The sequence below is a fragment of the Cheilinus undulatus genome, linkage group 8 (assembly GCF_018320785.1).
Source record: "Cheilinus undulatus linkage group 8, ASM1832078v1, whole genome shotgun sequence".
NCBI lineage: Eukaryota > Metazoa > Chordata > Actinopteri > Labriformes > Labridae > Cheilinus > Cheilinus undulatus.
The window spans coordinates 46,768,216-46,786,081 of record NC_054872.1 but is presented as its reverse complement, the minus strand read 5'-3'; the positions used below and the strand labels follow the sequence as shown (position 1 = coordinate 46,786,081).

General features: G+C 39.2%; 1 protein-coding gene across 1 annotated transcript in view; it reads right to left on the bottom strand.

Moving 5' to 3' along the window:
• The window catches only part of smarcc1a (SWI/SNF related, matrix associated, actin dependent regulator of chromatin, subfamily c, member 1a), a 40,497-nt gene that overhangs the window by 13,470 nt on the left and 9,161 nt on the right, over positions 1-17,866 (bottom strand). The window contains exons 10-23 of the mRNA XM_041792441.1: positions 16,693-16,811; positions 16,005-16,135; positions 15,405-15,452; positions 14,574-14,611; positions 12,036-12,157; positions 11,852-11,923; positions 11,619-11,732; positions 11,079-11,232; positions 10,814-10,924; positions 10,283-10,342; positions 8,748-9,006; positions 6,564-6,725; positions 2,743-2,798; positions 131-287 (exon numbers count right to left, since the gene is read on the bottom strand). Of these exons, the coding sequence (XP_041648375.1) occupies positions 131-287; positions 2,743-2,798; positions 6,564-6,725; positions 8,748-9,006; positions 10,283-10,342; positions 10,814-10,924; positions 11,079-11,232; positions 11,619-11,732; positions 11,852-11,923; positions 12,036-12,157; positions 14,574-14,611; positions 15,405-15,452; positions 16,005-16,135; positions 16,693-16,811 (1,603 nt within the window). The remainder of the gene's footprint in view (positions 1-130; positions 288-2,742; positions 2,799-6,563; positions 6,726-8,747; positions 9,007-10,282; positions 10,343-10,813; positions 10,925-11,078; positions 11,233-11,618; positions 11,733-11,851; positions 11,924-12,035; positions 12,158-14,573; positions 14,612-15,404; positions 15,453-16,004; positions 16,136-16,692; positions 16,812-17,866) is intronic.

The window sequence follows — 17,866 nt, the reverse complement described above, 5'->3', positions numbered from 1 at the left end:
ATAAGACCATAGAAAAATGGCAGAACAGTTTTAAGCTGTTTGTAGAAAATTCTACAACTTTTGTGTAAATCAGCTGTTTTTTTAAATGATTTTTCCACACTGTTGTTTTGTTTATTAATGTCAGCGTTACCTGCTGAGGCTGTTTTGGCCTCCCCTCCGTCTTCGCTCTCTTCCTCGCGCTCTGAGGATTCGGCTCCCTCCTTCTTCACCTTCTCTGCAGCCTCCGTTTTGTCACTGCTCTTCTCTGCAGACTCGCTGGGCTTCTCTGCCTCGTCCTTCAACTCCGCCTGAAGGATGAAGAAGCAGATACAAAACAGTGAGTGTCAAAGCCACAGGAAGTGAGGATAAAGTCAAAGTTAAAAGTCCTATTTTGGGTTACAAGATAGAATAACAAAAGAAGGAATAATAGACAATTTGATTATTCTAACCTTTTTGGGGATGATTGCTGGCATTAAGACAGAAACACTGGCTTGACACCCCTTAATGGATACTAATGAGGAAGCCATCAGCTAACAAGCTGTCCAGCAGAGCAGGGACAAATTGAACTTAACAAAAATCCCATTACTTTTAGCCAGAGGGCTTTTCTAACCAGGAGACGAGTGGAAAAATTAATTCTAAATCAACAGATACATTTTATATCCAAGTGCTGGTTCAAAAGTGTGCGACAAATGTGTACATACATTAAAGCAGATTTAAAAGCAAAGATCAGTAGTAATTACAGCATCTGAAATGTTTCCTCTAGTTTTTCAGTCTTAGATTGCCATCTTATACAAGTAGAGAAAAATGCAAAAACAGACTCAAAGAGCACAGCCTTCTCGTGCAGCGTTTAAAACAACATGGCAGCCAATCAAGGTACAGACCAGGGATGGCCCATGGATTTAACGTACTCACACATAAATGAGAATTTGAAATTTCATGACTTTTAAAAATAGCTCTCTTAGTGGATGTAGTCCATCTGAAAGCCATTTTTATGCCATTAAATAACAAAAGAAGAAGAAAGCATTAGAGTCAGGGGGCAAAACTGTCATGTTACAAACGCTAGAGCATTGGTTCCCAACCTGGGGTCTGGGATCCCCAGGGAGGGTGCCAAAGATCTTTGTCGGCTCTGAGGCTAACAAAATAGATTTGCAAATATTGACGTAAACCATGATAAAGCAGTTATTAAGAAGTTTATACAAAGGTCTTCTGGTAAGAAAAGCACGCATAGGCCTTTATTTTAGGGTTTTATCAATTGAAACTATTAAAATCTAGGTAGACTTTTAGCGGCAGATTTTCTGTTGGGTTCTAAGGGGGTTCTGCATTTCTTAGGTACATCAAGGGGGGCTCAAAGGAAAAATGGTTGGGAAACACTGCTTTAGAGCACCTCTTAGTTTAAGAAATAATCCATTCAAAGAAAACTGTAAAGTAAGGGGTGTAAGAGGCTATGGTGGGGGGGTACCTGAACCTTCCAGGGGGGTCTGGGGGCATGCTCCTCGGTGAGACAAATTTTGACATTTTGATGTTAAATGCACCAATCTTGTGCATTTTTAGACCAAATAAAGAGGCTTTATCCATGAATTTTTTTTTCTCTTTAAACAATTCTCTCAAATCAGAGATGTACAATTTACAATTGGATTGGCCAGTCAGAGTTTTCAGCTCTTTTCCTTGTTTGGCATGAAAATAAGGATTCTTCTTTTACTAAAATTAATCTCCACCAGAAAATTATGTCACAGCCTTTATTTCCTGTATTAGTGTTTTCTATTATCCTTTTGTTTATGATGCTGTTAATGTTTTATATTTGCTAACCTTAGTGAAAAAACACAAAAAACAAAAAACAAAAACAAAAAAAACCCTGTTTTACTGTAATACTTAATAAACCAAACATTACGGTAGACTACACGCACGTAAAAGACATGGCAGGAGCCCGCAAATCTACACAGGTACACAGGTCCCACATGAATGTAAGACAGAGGAACTAAACTTTCCCCTGAAATGTTTCAAGGTTTTGTCTTCTGTAGCTTGAGCGTCGGAACCTCCGTCTCACAGTGCAAAGCTTTTGTTGTCTGTGCACACAGCACGGCTCATGTACATGTATGAAGTACACTGCTGAGAAGGCCGACTACATGCTGGATTTGTGAAAATGTAACATTAAAGGTAAAGTAGAATACAAAAAAAAGTACAGTGACAAAAATTAGACTATGGCAGGCCATGGTCTATGTATTTGATGAAAAACCTCTCGATTAAGGCACACTTGGCGCAGAGTGTGTGCTCATGCATGGGCTCAAGCAAAGGTATGCAATGTGGATATGATGTATACAGTTACATCTGGTGTCTAAGTTACAGTCTGTTTTAGAAAGCTCCTTAAGAGAAAGGTTTACTTGGTTCTTTCATGTGGCTATTAAGATTTTGTTTAACAAAGTCCACAGTGTGCAGTTTTTGTGCCGCTGTGTTGCTCTTTTAGTACCATCTGTTTTCGCACTATAGAGTCTGTGCATCTACTAGGTAACTGATGTGCTGCCTTGTTGATGGGGAAAATCATACTTTTAGATCAGTTGTACTTTTGGTTTCCGAAAATCGGCACAGATGTGGCAGCATGATGAACTTTGAGTCACGTGACTAACATTCCACACCCCTCAATGCAACTATTGTGCATGTGCATTGCAGTTGCAATCATAAAATGTTATATCGCTCTGTCAACACATCCAAAAAAAAGGTTTTCCTCCACAGGAAGTTTTCCTAAAATATTTGGAAAAATAGCCTTACCTTATCAGCCTGTTGGGAGTCGGAGTCTGTGTCCATCTTCTCTGCCTCTGGGGTTTCTAAAAGTAAGGAAACAAAGGAAACAAATCATCATCTTGTAGCAAACTTAAACTGATCGCGGTGATTAAGAAATGCTGCAGCCTACATCTTCTCTGCTATTGTTTCTCCCCTATGAATTGTTAATGTCTTCCAAAAACCAGAGGAGAAGTAAGAAACTGTTTGAGATCGCACTTATGCATGCATAAACAGGAATTACAGAGCAAAACCCCACTCTATTTGACACCAGGGATCTACAACATGAGGCAGCAGTGACTTATAATCTTGTTTGAAATCAAACACATAAATAGACTCATTAAAAAGCTAACATTTAGGGAGAAACTGAGGACATGAAATTAAGGTCAAAAGCTTTTTAAGTTGACAGGCCCGCAGGGGGAAGAGTGTGAAGTGTTATGTGAGACCAAATGAGCAAACGCACATGTGACCGGGTGAATACATGTGTATGGTCGAGTGTTAAACCATGTCACATGTGCACTTGAGCATGCATTAAGAGTTTGAATATTGATTGTGTGATGTGAGTGTTGGTTGAGTGCTCAAGGCCAGAATGCATTTAAGCTTATTGATTGCTAATGTGGCTCTGGAGGGCACTAATTCAGATGTGACCAATGATTGGTGTTGTGTGGGAGAGGATGAGTGTATGAAAGAGAGAGGGTGAAGCCAGCAAAAGTGAAAGTGTGAGAGAGAGAGGGAATTATTTCAAGAAAGCAAAGAGAGAAAGAGATCAGCATATGATAGAGTGAGATGACCCAGTTTTCTGCTCCCCCTCCTCCCACTCCCCTGCCCCATCTGCCACTGTTGTTTTAATCCACTAGTTACCACGGCTGTATGCACACACAACACTCACAAATATTTCTTTCAATGCTGCTCTGATATTCTGGGAAAGATAAACCATCATTTTCACATGATACAGGCACATTGAGGGGCTTTGTACTCTTTGTTTTGGCATGAAATTTAGTCATCCAAGCAAACGATTAAAAAACAATTTTCCAGTTTTGATTGTTAACTCTATTTTGCATGTTTCATAAGTTGCTGTATCTTAAAAACAAATTAAATGATCTAACATGTCTCAGTTTTTCCCCAAATACAAATGACCTCCTAAAATTCCTTCTTTATTCAGTGTATGTACCACAGATGTGAATCTTTCATTATCTTATGATTATTTTCAATTCTGAAGATATATTTTTGGGCTTTTTATGCTGTTAGTTAGAGCAGAGGACAGTGATTAGAGTTGGAAACAGGGATGAGAGAGTGGTGGTGAAAGTGTGGGCCAGACTTGAACTTGGGCCGCCCACACACATGAGACCCGACCTTGCACACTGGGTCATCTGCGCCCCACCATACGTTTGTTTCAGATTCGGAGGGTTAAGATTCAGTTCAGAATTGATGCTTGATTCACGCTGATTCTCAATTCCTAGCACATTACCCATTTTCAAAAAGCTGTGATTATTTCAGGATCCACGCCTCCCTGTGTTGCACTAAGGAGCTGTTAATTCAGTACTCCATTAAAAAGCCTTATAAAATCTGCTCAAGATAATGTAATATCATCCTATTTGCAGCATTTTTATCAGCAGATTACAACAATGTTAATGCAAAGAGAAAACCCTGAAACAAAGATATTAAAAATGTTTGCTTGAATTGCAAACGATTTTAATAGGAATAAAATGTGTGGGCTTGAGATGAAAAGAATTTAATGGAAACCTGACAGTGAAAACTAATCAATTTTAAAGCCTTCACTGTTGATGATGCTGTAGGAGAGTAGGTGTTATGGTTGAAAAAGAGAATGTGTTAACTCACGACTGACAGCTGAATGTGTCACAGGTTGTTGAAGTTAACACAAATTTTGCCTAGCTGAACCTTTTCCATTATGTCTTAAAAATGTTTAGCTAAGGATGCACAATATAGGATTTTTGTGGAAATCTGACATTATTTCCCAACTCCACCTGATACCGCTATATGCACACATTTTTTATTCATTGTTAAGAACATAAGGTGTCTCCAGTGCAAACAAAAGGCTGACTCAAGCAGAGCTGAGAAAGGAGTTGGAAAAATAGATAGTCTAGTAGTTGTTTCACATTTGGGGCTTCATTTAAAATGTTCAGGCTCATGGTGGGCCTCCTTGTGTGAGGCACCCTAGGGAGCCACCCAGACCTGATGGTACAACTGAATATTATCACCAATATCTAAGGTGGATACATAATTTATACTGCTTATATGTACGGTCTGTATATTAGCTAGAAATATAAGCAGAAATGGTCATATCTGTCATTACATAAAGGTTCTTTGCAGATGGCGTCACGCAGCAGCAGAGAACTTCTCTCTGGGTTGACAGCAGTGATTTCTGTACAGAGAAAGCTAATGAATCAAAGTTTTAAAAATCTCACCGAGAAACAGCAGCAGGTGGGTACTGAAAAAAAAGCCTCCATCTAGAGCCTGGACAAGCAGTGTCGCACATCACTTGTGTATAGCCCATTTCCATAAAGCAGTCTGGTTGGTTCTGTAGTGTTGCCATGTTTTAACACATTAAACTCTGATCTTACCCACATTTCATTAGCTGATGTCTGTCTCACCAGCCTCCAGTCTTGCTGATAGAAAATCTGCCTCTTTTAAGAGATCCAGATCATTAGGCCCCATACAAGACTCCTCACGACTCTTGTCTCCCCCTTATGTTTAAAGGTGATTCTGGCAACATTTTGGAAGTTTTATTTGTGATATGTTATGCCTTTATACTGTTCAGCAAAAGGCAGTGAGAAAGATCCTGTGGTGGAAAGCATGAAAAATGATGGAGATTATTCTTAAAAAAACCCTAAAAGATAAAAAGAGACTCGACTCTACTCATCTGGCTAGACGATGCTAGATGGTCTCCAGGACCGAGTAATTTGTGATACTGATCACCATGCCTGATATATCTATTTAAGTGTGGTAAAACTAACTTTTTTTTTTTTTAGTGTAGGATCATACTCGTAGAAACTGTCTGAAAATTGCAGTGTAGATGTCCATTTGTAACAGTAAAGTACTATCTTTCCTCATTTAATTTCAAATGGCTGCCCCCCACTTCCTGACCCCCAACAGACATTCAGCATCACGTGGTTGCAAACAACCTACGTTTATCTTTTTAAGGTCATATCTGCAGATACTAATATTATGGCACATTTAAAAAAAACACTTAAAAAAGGTTCAGAAAACCCCAAGTTGTCATTAAAACAAATTTGCTGAGCAGATGATGATGCACTGTCTGGGAATTGCACCCTTCCCTAAAAACAATAGCTATATTTTTTAGAGGGATCAACATCAGAGACTTCAGTGTGAATAGCAAAGATTTTCCTTCAGGACTAATTTTACAAACAGATTCACCGATTATTTCATTTTTCAGTTAGCTCTGCAGAAAGAAGTATTTCAGCTTGATTCTTCCTTTCACTAGCTCCAAACTGGGCCTCCCTCTGCTCCTTATACTGAGGATGGTTTAAATACAGGGAGCAGATTTCTCTGTGGAAATCATGAAAGCACGACTGACTTTTAAACACATACACACTCCCACATACACGTTAGTATTTTGCATCAAATATGCCTCTCCCTGCCAAACAGTTTACAATAAAGCGCTTTTATCTGCTGCCCTCTAGTGACTGCGGAAGCCATGACAAAGCTATTTTTATGGGTTGCTAAACTACATGTAATATCTTCTGACTGCAACGTCAGCTTCTAATCTAACTAACTTTGATCTTTTCAAACATGACACCAGCTTCTGTTTGTTACCCTTACAACTCACTCACCAGTCTTTTCTGGCTCCTCGGGGGCGGTGCCAGCGATGCCGCTGCTCTCCAAGCCGAAGGCAGGGTCGACCTTTCCTGTGCTTCTGGCTGCCTCCTGCACTTTCTTCACGTGTGCCTCCACCAGCTCAGCTGGCACCTCCTCACGTACACGAGAGAACTCCTCTGCACATGAAGGGAAATCATTTCCTCATCAATAAAATGTTAACATATATCTTCTTAAACATTTACTGCTTCTACTACGTTGATGTATAAAGCTGACAAGGAAAGAGTGGCAAAATTCTGAATAACTTGTTCTTGCTTTCATTTTGTTGACCACTATTTAACTTTATTTTGAAGGACTGTTAGTCATATATTTTGTTATTTATAAAAGTTTTATTTACTGATTCTAGATATGCCTAAATTACAACAATATAAACTAATAGTTTGCAGGTTGCCCTTACTAACGTCCATGTTCTGCAAATGTTGACAAATTAATTCCCATTAATCCTGAATCATGTCTAGTGCTGTAAGCGTTACCTTTATGAAGGTTAGAAATGAATGCATTAATTTTAATTTCTTTAGTCAAAGAATACTACTGTAAGCCACAACACAATTAATTCTCAATTAATAAGTCGTGTCTTCCTGCCCACAAAGTGATTGAAAATAACAACAAAACACCTCTGAAGGTCTGACAGTTCATTTCAGCTCAGTGGAGTAGTTCATACACATTTTTTAAACCATTTTCTTTAAAAATTTAATTTATTTCATTCTGTTCCTGTTTCAGTTTCATTTACTTATCGATTTTAAGTTCTTTTGTGCTATGGTTACCATGTTGCAACTCACCATCCCCAGGAGGGTTTTGTTTTCTTTCAAAATAATAGTTGGTTTTACCCTTAAAACCATTCAAATTACAAAGTAAAAGCATAACAGAAGAATTTCTTGAAAATCCCTCATCATAATTGTTAACCTTAACTGGGTTACTCACACAGAGAAAGCAACTAGACTCCTACCAAGTGTCAATGCTGACCCCATTAACCACAGATCATTGAACTCATTTTGTACATGCACTCCTGCATTTTTTTTTAATGGCGCACTCCCACTAGGCCCAGTTGCCCCATCTGATGCTGAAGCATATTTGTACCCCTCCCCAGTCCCTGCTGACCTGCACTCTGTTGCTCTGACCTAAAGCGGGCCCAGGCATGGAAACATCATCATGTCTTAAAATGTGATTAACAGAGGCGGTCTCACAATGTCAACACAATAGAGACAACACAGACAACATTAAAGTGACTTCACCTTCTTTATGGCTTATTCCAAGTCATTTTAGTCAGAAAAAAAAAACAAACAAAAATCTAATTGGCCAAATGACTGCTGAAAGGAGGAGTACTATCAGTTATACGCCACTTGCACATTAACACAGGTGTGTGTGTGTGTGCATGCATGAGCACAGTAGAAAATGCTTAGTGTGAGTGTGCCCTAATGTACGATGGCGTTAGCACTGCATTTCACAGAATAAGACTAGAATTAGGAAATCCTGAAGCTGTCTTGTACCTCTAAGGGCTGAGAGGGTTTGAAATGCATATGGATATGAACTAACCTTTCAGTTTCTGCATTCATTTTGTCTATTTTGACTCGTTCTCGAAGCTCACAGATACAGACAAAGCATTGCAACACCACTGCCATACGAGGAGGCAGTGTTGAACAAAGTAGCTGACAGTTCAACCCAGAGCAGCAAAACGCAATGAAGAAGAATTTAAAAAACATCAGATAATTTGAGTTTTCTGAGGAAATGTTGCATAAAATTGAGTGCGTTTTTCTAGACAATACAGACATATCATTGATTTAATTTCTCCTGGGCACAAAGACAACTACAAGAGCACAGCTGAGCAGAGGACTGACTGTTCTTTGTTCAATCTATGGGGGGACTGGGGAGCATCAAAGTCGCTTAGTAAGAGACGGCACCCTCTAGTGGATTAGTTTTTCAATGTCCATTCCGACATACAAGACAGTTGACAGTATAAGGGCAATGACGCGTGTAAAGTTTAAAACACATGGACTTATTTTCATAAGAGTGTAGAGCATAAACAAGCCCTAAGTCATGCTTTAACTTAAATAACTTAAAAGTCAAGTTAAAAAGTACATATCTGTATTAATTTGATTCACAAACAAGACACTAGTAATAACTTTACATGATCAGCATCTCACCTAGAGCTGCCTTTGCAGCTGCTGACGCCACTCTGGGGTCGACCACAGAGGCTAGGAAGGCTACTGTGCTCATGACAGGGTTTCCAGACTGGCTGAAGGGTATGGGCTGGTAAGCCAGAGGACCAAGGGAGGCCTCAGTGTTCTCCAGGTATGGATCCTCGATGGGCAGCCGCAGGAAGTGCAGGATACACTCGTCTTGTGTGCGTGAACCAACGTGCTCAGACACTTTGTTCCAGTCATCTTTGTACATCTCTAGGGCCTGAAAGAGGTGAGGGGGATGAAAACAAGTCCAAGTTGAAATGTCTTACTCTTGTTAAGTATTCACAGTGGTTCGTAGGATCATAAAAGCTACTTCAGAGTGGGAGGAAAGAAGAACAGATTAAAGACTCTTAAAGTGGAGGCTGATGGGAGAGAGGAGAGCTGTGTGCTGTGAAAAAGAGGGTACTTCAAGTGTGGGAGGGCAGAGGAGGATGAAAAACTAGCTCTGAGAGCAGAAAAATGCATTTCAAGAGTAAATAAACCCCAAGGCCACTTTTTCCACCTGAAAACCTACGAATATGGTTTATTTATGAGTGTTGATGATCAGTCAAGGCCCAAATCTTGGTACTGGAGTGTAAAGTATGAAAATTCTACTTTTTTTACAAATATGCATAGTGACTGCCCTCTACAGGCTGAAACCCAGCTACTGCACATTCAATTTTTTGAATGGCTTATCTTGAGTCAGATGACATGTGTTGCCAGCTTTTGTCACCACAGAGCTCAACGGCCACTGCACACTTTTTCCTTTACAGTTACATTCAGTATTAGCAACAAATTGCCTAAATTTGTGGCTGTAAGCAGCCAAACCAATCAGAGACATGGCTGTAAAATCCCAGGGTTGTGGGCCGTTTAGTTCTTTTCTCCAAGATTGTGAATAAATAATGATTACATTTTAAATGAGGATAAGATGTACAAGCTTGAGCTTGTCCTCTACAGGACCATACACCATTGCTTCCCGATGTAAAGGTAAGCTGCTGATCATGGAAGATCTAGGTAGGAGCAGGTTCTTTTAATCAGAAATGTTGCTGTGACCCTCTAGGACTGTGAGTAGTGTAGTTCTTTGGCCCAAGAATAAAAAAAAATCCTGTTTTCCTCAGGACAGGGTTGATTATAGAAAACCTATGTCTAACACTCAGGTAGTTTGTGGTTAGTCAACCTTGTACAGTAAGGACACTCAAGCTAATATCAAACTAGCAAATGCTCACTGGAACTATCATTGGGTTTAGGGCCTCTTTAAACTAGAGGGGTAATGCAAAAGGGGGACAAAAGAAGAGAAAAGAAAATATGGGAGGAAAGATGGGGAAAAAGGTGTAAAGCAGACATAAAAAGAAGAGGAAGGATCAAGAGAGAGGAAAACCAACAATATTCCTTTTAGTATTTTTTCAAATTGGTTGGAGGAAGAGAAAGTTTCAGCCCTCTGTGGCCAAAACTAAAAAAAAAAAAATCCAGGGTTCTGTAACAGGTTTCTGCCCTCGTATTAGTTCCCTGACACTGACCTCCAGCAGCAGCAGAGTCTCCTGCTCAGTCCAGTCCCTGGTGGAGTTTGATGCTTTTCCCTAAAGGACAACAAAAAAGAACAGGCATTTAAAGGTAAATTGGTAATAGAAATGTGTAACAGCAGTTTGTATGCTTCATAATTGGAAAACAGATCCATTTTGGGCTTTTGAAGCATTTGTTCATGGTCTTTAACATTTACAATACCTTTAGAAATCAGATTTTCAGACCCAAGGTTCAACAATGAAAAAATTTTAAATAGCCTGATTTGTGTCCAAAATTTCAGTTGAATTTGAGATTTATACATTTTAACTTATGTATGTGTGAGCTACTCTGCCAAACTTTACTTCTAAGAATATCAGAAGATGTTCCCTGCATTATGAATAAATTCTGAGTTTTCCCCAGAATACACATGTATTGTTTTTAATTATAACAGCCCAAACACGCCTATCATCTAACCATCTTAAGAGCCAAAAGGTTAAAATGATGCCCATTTACAGGAGTGCAAGACGTTTCATAAGTCATATGCTAACCTTGATGTTTTTCTTGCTGTAGAGGTCAGAGCGAAGACTAAAGTTTTGCAGGTCGATGGCCTTGTCTTTAGCTTTGTCCATGAAGTTAGGCATTTGCTGAGGAGGGGGAATCTAGGATGAAACACAGAACAAGATCAACAATGCATGCGTGTAACTCATTCATTTTATATCAGTTGGCATGGATGTAGAGGTTGTTTCAAAAGAGTGTAGCTGTCCATTTTCTGACCATCCATCATTTACTCTTGTAGAGTTTAGTGACTCTTACCGGTGGAGGTCTGTGGTTCAGAGGCATCAGGCCAGATGGTGTGTCAGCCAGGACAGTGAAGTGAGGAGTGGGTGGGGGGCCCATGGGCAAGGGGCGACTCTCGTGGTCAACCTGGTAGTTCACCAAACCCCACTGCTCCAAGAATGCATGAACCCTGGAGAAATAAAGCCATGGCAATGATGACATTTTCTTTTCAGATTCAGAAAACTCTATTGTTTGTTGTGACAGAAAACTGTAAACTGTTAGACTATTTAGAGGATAAAAATGTTTGTCAGGTAAGACCTGTTAAAATTAGGGTGGGCTGCACAAATTTTTAAGTAGGCACCTTAGGCAACCCAAAGACTTTCCAAGGCCTTAAATTTGATATGTGCAATTAAAAAATATCTATGACTTTTGAATAATCTGCAGGAACCCTGCCTGCAATCATGAAGGTAATTCATTAAATTTTTCTGTGGGTGGAATAGGAATGAAATTTGGACATGTGCTTGTACATCACACCTTTCCTGTTCCATTTTAAGAGTGGATAAAAACTTTACTCACCTCATGATGGCACAGACGTCCCCGGTTAGGTTCCTGCGACAGGAGGTGGAGGTGAGGTACTCCTGAGGGTTCAGTCGATACGTGTCAATCATGAAGTTACGGTAGGCCAGGTATCTGTTAAGGACATCACAAAAACATGTCACCAAAGATCACCAAAGAACACACTAAGCAAGAATTGCTCATGTAAAGTGTATCCGGCAGATCACACCATGCATCTGTGTTCATATGCTTACATCTCTGGAGTTTTGGACTTGTTCTTTCCATTGAAGAACTCGGGCAGAGCTCGTCTCTCAATCTCATGGATGCTAGAAAAAAAGATTAATGTTTGTAGTACTGTATAAACTCTAGTAGCTTTTATATTATCATACTGTAAAACAATTGCACTGCAGTGTGCTCTCCTCATTCTAAAGCTCTTACCAGTTGTAGTCAAACCAGGCGCTGTAGCTGGGGATGATGATGTGATGAGTCTGTTCGGTCACGTTGTCCTCGCTAGAATCGATCAGTCTGTTCACTTCAGTTTTTCCCTGCTCCTCATCGTCCTGCAGCAATAAAGACATGCACAAATCAGCATTAAGAAGACAGGAGCCCTAACCCCATACCACTTTGGCAAGGAGCTTAAACGCTCTGAAAAAATAGCATTGTTAGTAAAATGGATGGATGTTGATGTGATGAAAAAAAAATCAAAGAGAGTGCAGCAGAAGGACTGGTGAGTTAATCTAAGGCACACAATAGATGCATTTTAAAAATGGGCTAAAAATGGCTTATTAAATCTAGAAATTCCCACAAAGAGTCATTGTGTGCTCAATTTGTCCAATACTTTGGCCCATTGAAGGACAGGAAATGTATTGCAGATGGTGTGCAAACAGCATTTCATTATCTGGCATGATAAGAAGTCTTAACAGACTGTAGGAAGCATTGGACAAAGTCTGTGTGATGCCAAACATTTGTTATGTGAAAGCAAATTTTCAATCTGTGGTGTTCGTCATGATAAAAACGCCACCTCAGACCTATTATCAGTTAACCTAGAAACAAAAAGGTTGAGCTAAAATCAACTCCTCACAAAACCAGACGACTGAATGTGTACAGAGCTACAAATATCTTGGAACAGTAATTGACCTTTAAGAGAAATTGTGAGGCAGTCTATAAAAAAGGCATACTAGCAAGTTTCACATCGATAAAACTGATGCTTTTATTTTATCCAGCCTTCATTGAGTCTGTCCTGTCTGTTTGTGGCTCCTAAAGGGTTAAATAAAAACCACAGGAACACTTTTGTACCTGCAGCTATTGCACCTCTTAACCAAACTCTCAAAGACTATGCACTTTAACTTGAGTGGAATATGTGTCATTTCAGAATAGGGCTGGGAGATTGTGGCAAAAATAAAAATCACGATAAATTGAACCTCGATTATGATTAATGAACCATTATTCCACTCCCAACCTCCAACTCTTTTTGTTCTGTAAATATAGAACAAAACAAACAACTGAAAGGAACAGGCACAGATTAACAATTTCTGGTTATTCATTGAAACATTTGAAATCAAAACACACATCAGCTGAAATGAAAATGTTTTTCTTAAAAAGTCAAATTTTTCCAAGAAAAGAGGAAAAAATTGAAATAAATGACACTGCAGGTTTACGTCGGTTAGAGACCCCAAATGTCGGTTTTGATTACTTTTCGATTAATTGCACAGCTCTATTTCAGAATGGATGTCTTAAAAAGCATCACACATTAATTGGTTGTAATCATCAATGTTTATTTTAACATTTTAATGTTAGTTTTTAATGCATTTTGTCTGACTTGTCTTTAATTGTGAATCAATGTTATTTGTCATTTTTATCCTTGGACTGCCAAAACTCATGTTTACACAACAAATTTACTTTTTGGGTACTAATAAAGAGCCTTGAATTGTGCATAACTCCTTTCCAGGAACTAAAAAGACAAGTCTAAAAATTCACTCCTGTGAATGTACCCATATTCCACTGATCATCAACTGGAGACCCAGGGGAAACATCAGGCCCCCCACAGCTTCCCATCCTGCCCCCAGAAGCTCGACAAAATTCAGAAAAAGTGTTGAGGGAAAAAAAACACATATTGCTCTATTTAGAGTATCTTTTCTCCAAAAATAAGTGAAATTTAAACATTTTTTTAAAGATTAATGTTTGATCTGGTTTACAACAATCCAACTATTATTAGCAAATAAAAATGCATGACAAGCTTACTCATAAGTCTATTCTTGATTAAAGCAGCAGATTTCGGGGGGTTTTGAGTTTATTTTTTACTGCTTGAGAATTAAGAAAATCTTTTCTTTCTATCTTTATGCGTTTTTCCACCAATGAGGACGCAATATTCAAATCAAACTACAAGGCAGCCCCAGAAACATGTGGCTTAAACATCTCAATTGCCCCCTTGTGGCTGGCTGCAGTATAGGGATTTTCCTGTGTCACTAGGGACTTAGTTCACTGCTAAAGGCTAAAACATAAGGTACAGTTCAAAGAAAAGACAATTATTTAGACAAAAATGTGTCTTTTATTCAGTACTTGTAAAAAAGGAAGTTGATGACCCCTGAACTATTCCAGCCAAAATTGTTTTGTGACCAGGCAGTAAACATGATAATTTCTACTGTAAAAACTGATGTTTTGTTGTTCCTGGTGGACACATGAGGAAATGCGCTCTTTTATTTACGTATGAGTTTCACTTTTCAACACAAGAGGCTGCAGCTGGAGAATTAGTAAAAGGGGTAGTTGTTTCAAGTAATGTTAAAATTCAAATTTCACCTGCAATTCCTTGAATAGAGTTGATTACTTCGAATTGAAGACTGAATGAAAGACTAAGTATCATTGTTGGCTTCAGCCCAGTTGAGAGGGCAGGTAAACAATGAGCCCATCTGCTCCAACAATACATCTACAGTTTGTTTAAGAAGACACAGAGGCGGTCTGAGCTGTGAATCATCTTACCTTTCCACCAGACAGCACAGAGTCATCCTCCATGTCATCTGGAGAACAATAACAGATTCAAATTAAAATTCATCACTCTGGAAATACAGTTTTATACATCTCAGTTTGTGTTTCATTTTAAGTGGTAAAATGAAATCAATACTCTAACAGTTATTAATTCAGCCACAAGATGGATCCCAGCAATACTACCTTCACTAGATTAAATACGTTTAGTTGGGTGTACATGTGAGACAAAACCAACGCCACTGACAGCTTAACCTACGAGCTGTGACGGTGAAGAGAAAACAGTGGTTTAAGACAGACACTCAGAGTGCCTCCTCCTTTTGTTGGATTTCAAATGAATTCAGGCAAACTGGTGTTACATCCTCTTCAAGTTTGAACAGCATGTAGATCTGATGCTAAAGTTCAGTAAATTCAATGATAAACACATTCAATTTTTGATCAAGTTCTTCACACTAAAAGTCCCTCATTGTTTTGCTGTTTGAATACTTTTATTATGAAAAAGCCATATCAGGAAAAGGCGGTGTCTTAAGCAGATGAGACTTAACAAGGAAAAACTAAACCTGAGATTAAAATAATTCAGGTAGAAGCCTGAAAAATAAACAGAAAGAGACTTATAAAAGCTTTATAAAAGCTTTTTTGGCTTGTGTTAAGAGAGAGAAGGGGGCTCATAGTGCTTGAACATGCATCTAAATTTCAAGATCCCTTTTCATTTTTAATACCACAATATAGTATGGTGGGAAAAAAATTCTGATATAAATTTCAGGACGTATCGCCAGCTCTAGTGTGCATGCATAAATAAAAGGGATCAATGTGGTTCTAAAACTTTACCCAAGTCTCCTTTCATCGGAGTATTCTCGTTGTCCTTCTTTGAATTTGCTGAAACAGATGAGAAGGAATGAAAGAAGTGGAAAATAAAGACATAAAAATTCAAAGCCTGTGGCATGAAGGCATACATCAGCACTCTGGTTTGTGAAACTGGACACTAAAATAGAGGCTGCTAAAGAAAGTGTGTATGTGGAAGGATTTTTGTAAAACTGGGGCACTGCAGATGGGACCTGGGCTAAAAAGAGCATTTTCAGTATGGATTATGTTTGATTTAAAATGGGAATCTTTATGGAGAGTAAAATTCATGCTAGGTAGTTAAAATAACACATCTTCAAGCTGTATTTCTGTTTTCTAAATGGACAATGGTGTATGTATCTGTTGGAGGACGTTTAAGGGATCCTTGCCCTCACATATTTTTTCCCTGTATTTCATGTCCTCATTGGTATAGGGTCATTTTTGTTGTCATTTTCAACCAAATTCAATTCCACATCATGGGGCTTTTTCAGCAAACTTTAAAACTTTGTCAGTGTGCAAAAAAAGCCTTGAATTTGTTGAACACAAAATCAAATGAACATGATTTGGTACAAAAGAGAGCGTCCATACAATTCTTGGACATGCTGCCCTCCTCCATGCTAGCTCCAGCCGAGGAGTCATCCATGTCCTTGGACAAGTCTTCCTCCGTGTCCTCCTCTTCGCCTCTGTGGCCCCGTCGCTTCCAGTGAGGGCCTGGGTTCCTGAAAGCGAACAGAGAAACATGAAGGGTTAAAAAAAACATGTTTCTTTAAACATGTCAGTGTATTTCAGTGTTTAATTTAAATCAGCATTATTATCTGCATGTGCTGTGTCTAGGGTTGGAAAAGTACTTGATTTTTAAGCCTAAATAGGACTCAAGTAAAACTAATTGACACAGATATTTGCTTTGATACTAAAGCAACAAATACTGTAGATCAAGGCAGCATCTCGTTTTTTAATTGACAAATAACACAGTAAAACTGGTGTGCAAATTACACGTATCTCTGAGTTTCATTCAGTTATTTCTCTCTCTCAGCAGCATTTGTTGAAAAGTAGGACTACGTTTTTTTAAGCTTAGGTGCTGATACAATTAAAGACTGCATAGCTTAAAAAAAAATGCATGGTTTGAAAAAAGTCTAAAACAGTTTGACAACCTTGGTCATTTCATTTATTATCAACTTCTATGGCGGGGTACTCCTCTAGTATCTCACAACAGAGCCTGCAGCATTTGCACTTTCAGCTTTCAGTAATGAATATCCCTGGTTGTCTTTGTTCTTACCCCTTCTTTCCTCCCTTCTTGCGGGATTCAGCTGGAGTGCTGGGCGGCGATGGTGAGCGCCTCCTCTTCTTGCCGGCAGAGTTGGCCTTGCGCTCCTTTCGATCGGGTGTACGGGAAGACTGATCAGACAAACCCCATGCAGAGCAGGGAGCGAGGGATGGAGGATGAGAGAAAGAGCAGCAGAATGAGAGGATGGATTGGTGGCACACACAAGGAGGGGAAGCTGAGGGAGAACGACAGCAGGGAGGAAGGTGGAGGGGGTGCTGTGGTGGTGGAGGAGACGAAAAGGGTTCCTGTATACTGCCCAAACTCAAGAAATCACTTATCCACTTCTTAATTTACGTACTGGGATGAAAAGTTTATTAGCAATCACTCATCTCTTGCAGATGAATGAACACCTCTTTTATACAGATTCAGCTTATATTTGTCATCTTTCAAGACCTGGATACAGTACTGTAAATCAGGTGTATCCTACATACTGGTGTACCAGGATAAAACACAGAGATATGCATGCCATGACATACAAGTGGAGCAGGCACTTTAACACACTGCACATGACCTGAAGCAGTTAAAACTAGCACCTATTCGCTGTTTATTGCAAACAGCTACTATACTGATGTAAGCAAGCTGGGATCCATGATGCTGCAAAACAGTCCGGCTGCAACAGCTAATTTCCTGCATTAGGTCATAATCCTGTATTTAAAACAATCAGTGGCATATTGTCAAACAAATAAACCTTATGTAGCCCTGACTTCTTTGAAAAACTCCTTTACTTAAAGAAAACGAGTGACCCATGCAGGTGGGCAGCCTGATTCACAGGCTGTGGGGCCTTTACTTCAAAAGTACCATAGGCTCAGTGCTCAAGTGGTTCTCAATAGCTGGTAGGATTACAAATCCCACACAGTTAAAATAAAAAGCACTACAGTTCCACAGATGCACAGAAAGAAAATACATGCTGTTGACTTGGTGACACATAAAAAAGTGATATCATCATTTTTCAGCAAAACAAAGGAGAAACCTCTGAAAAGTGTGCCATTGCAAGTCAGCTATCTCTTTTCCCTACCAACACGTACAGTAAGAACAAAGTTTCTGAAAATATTTATTCTGAAAGGAGTTTTCGGTGACCTAATGGGCAAAGTGCCAAACGGAGAAACACATTTCTGTTTTAAAAATA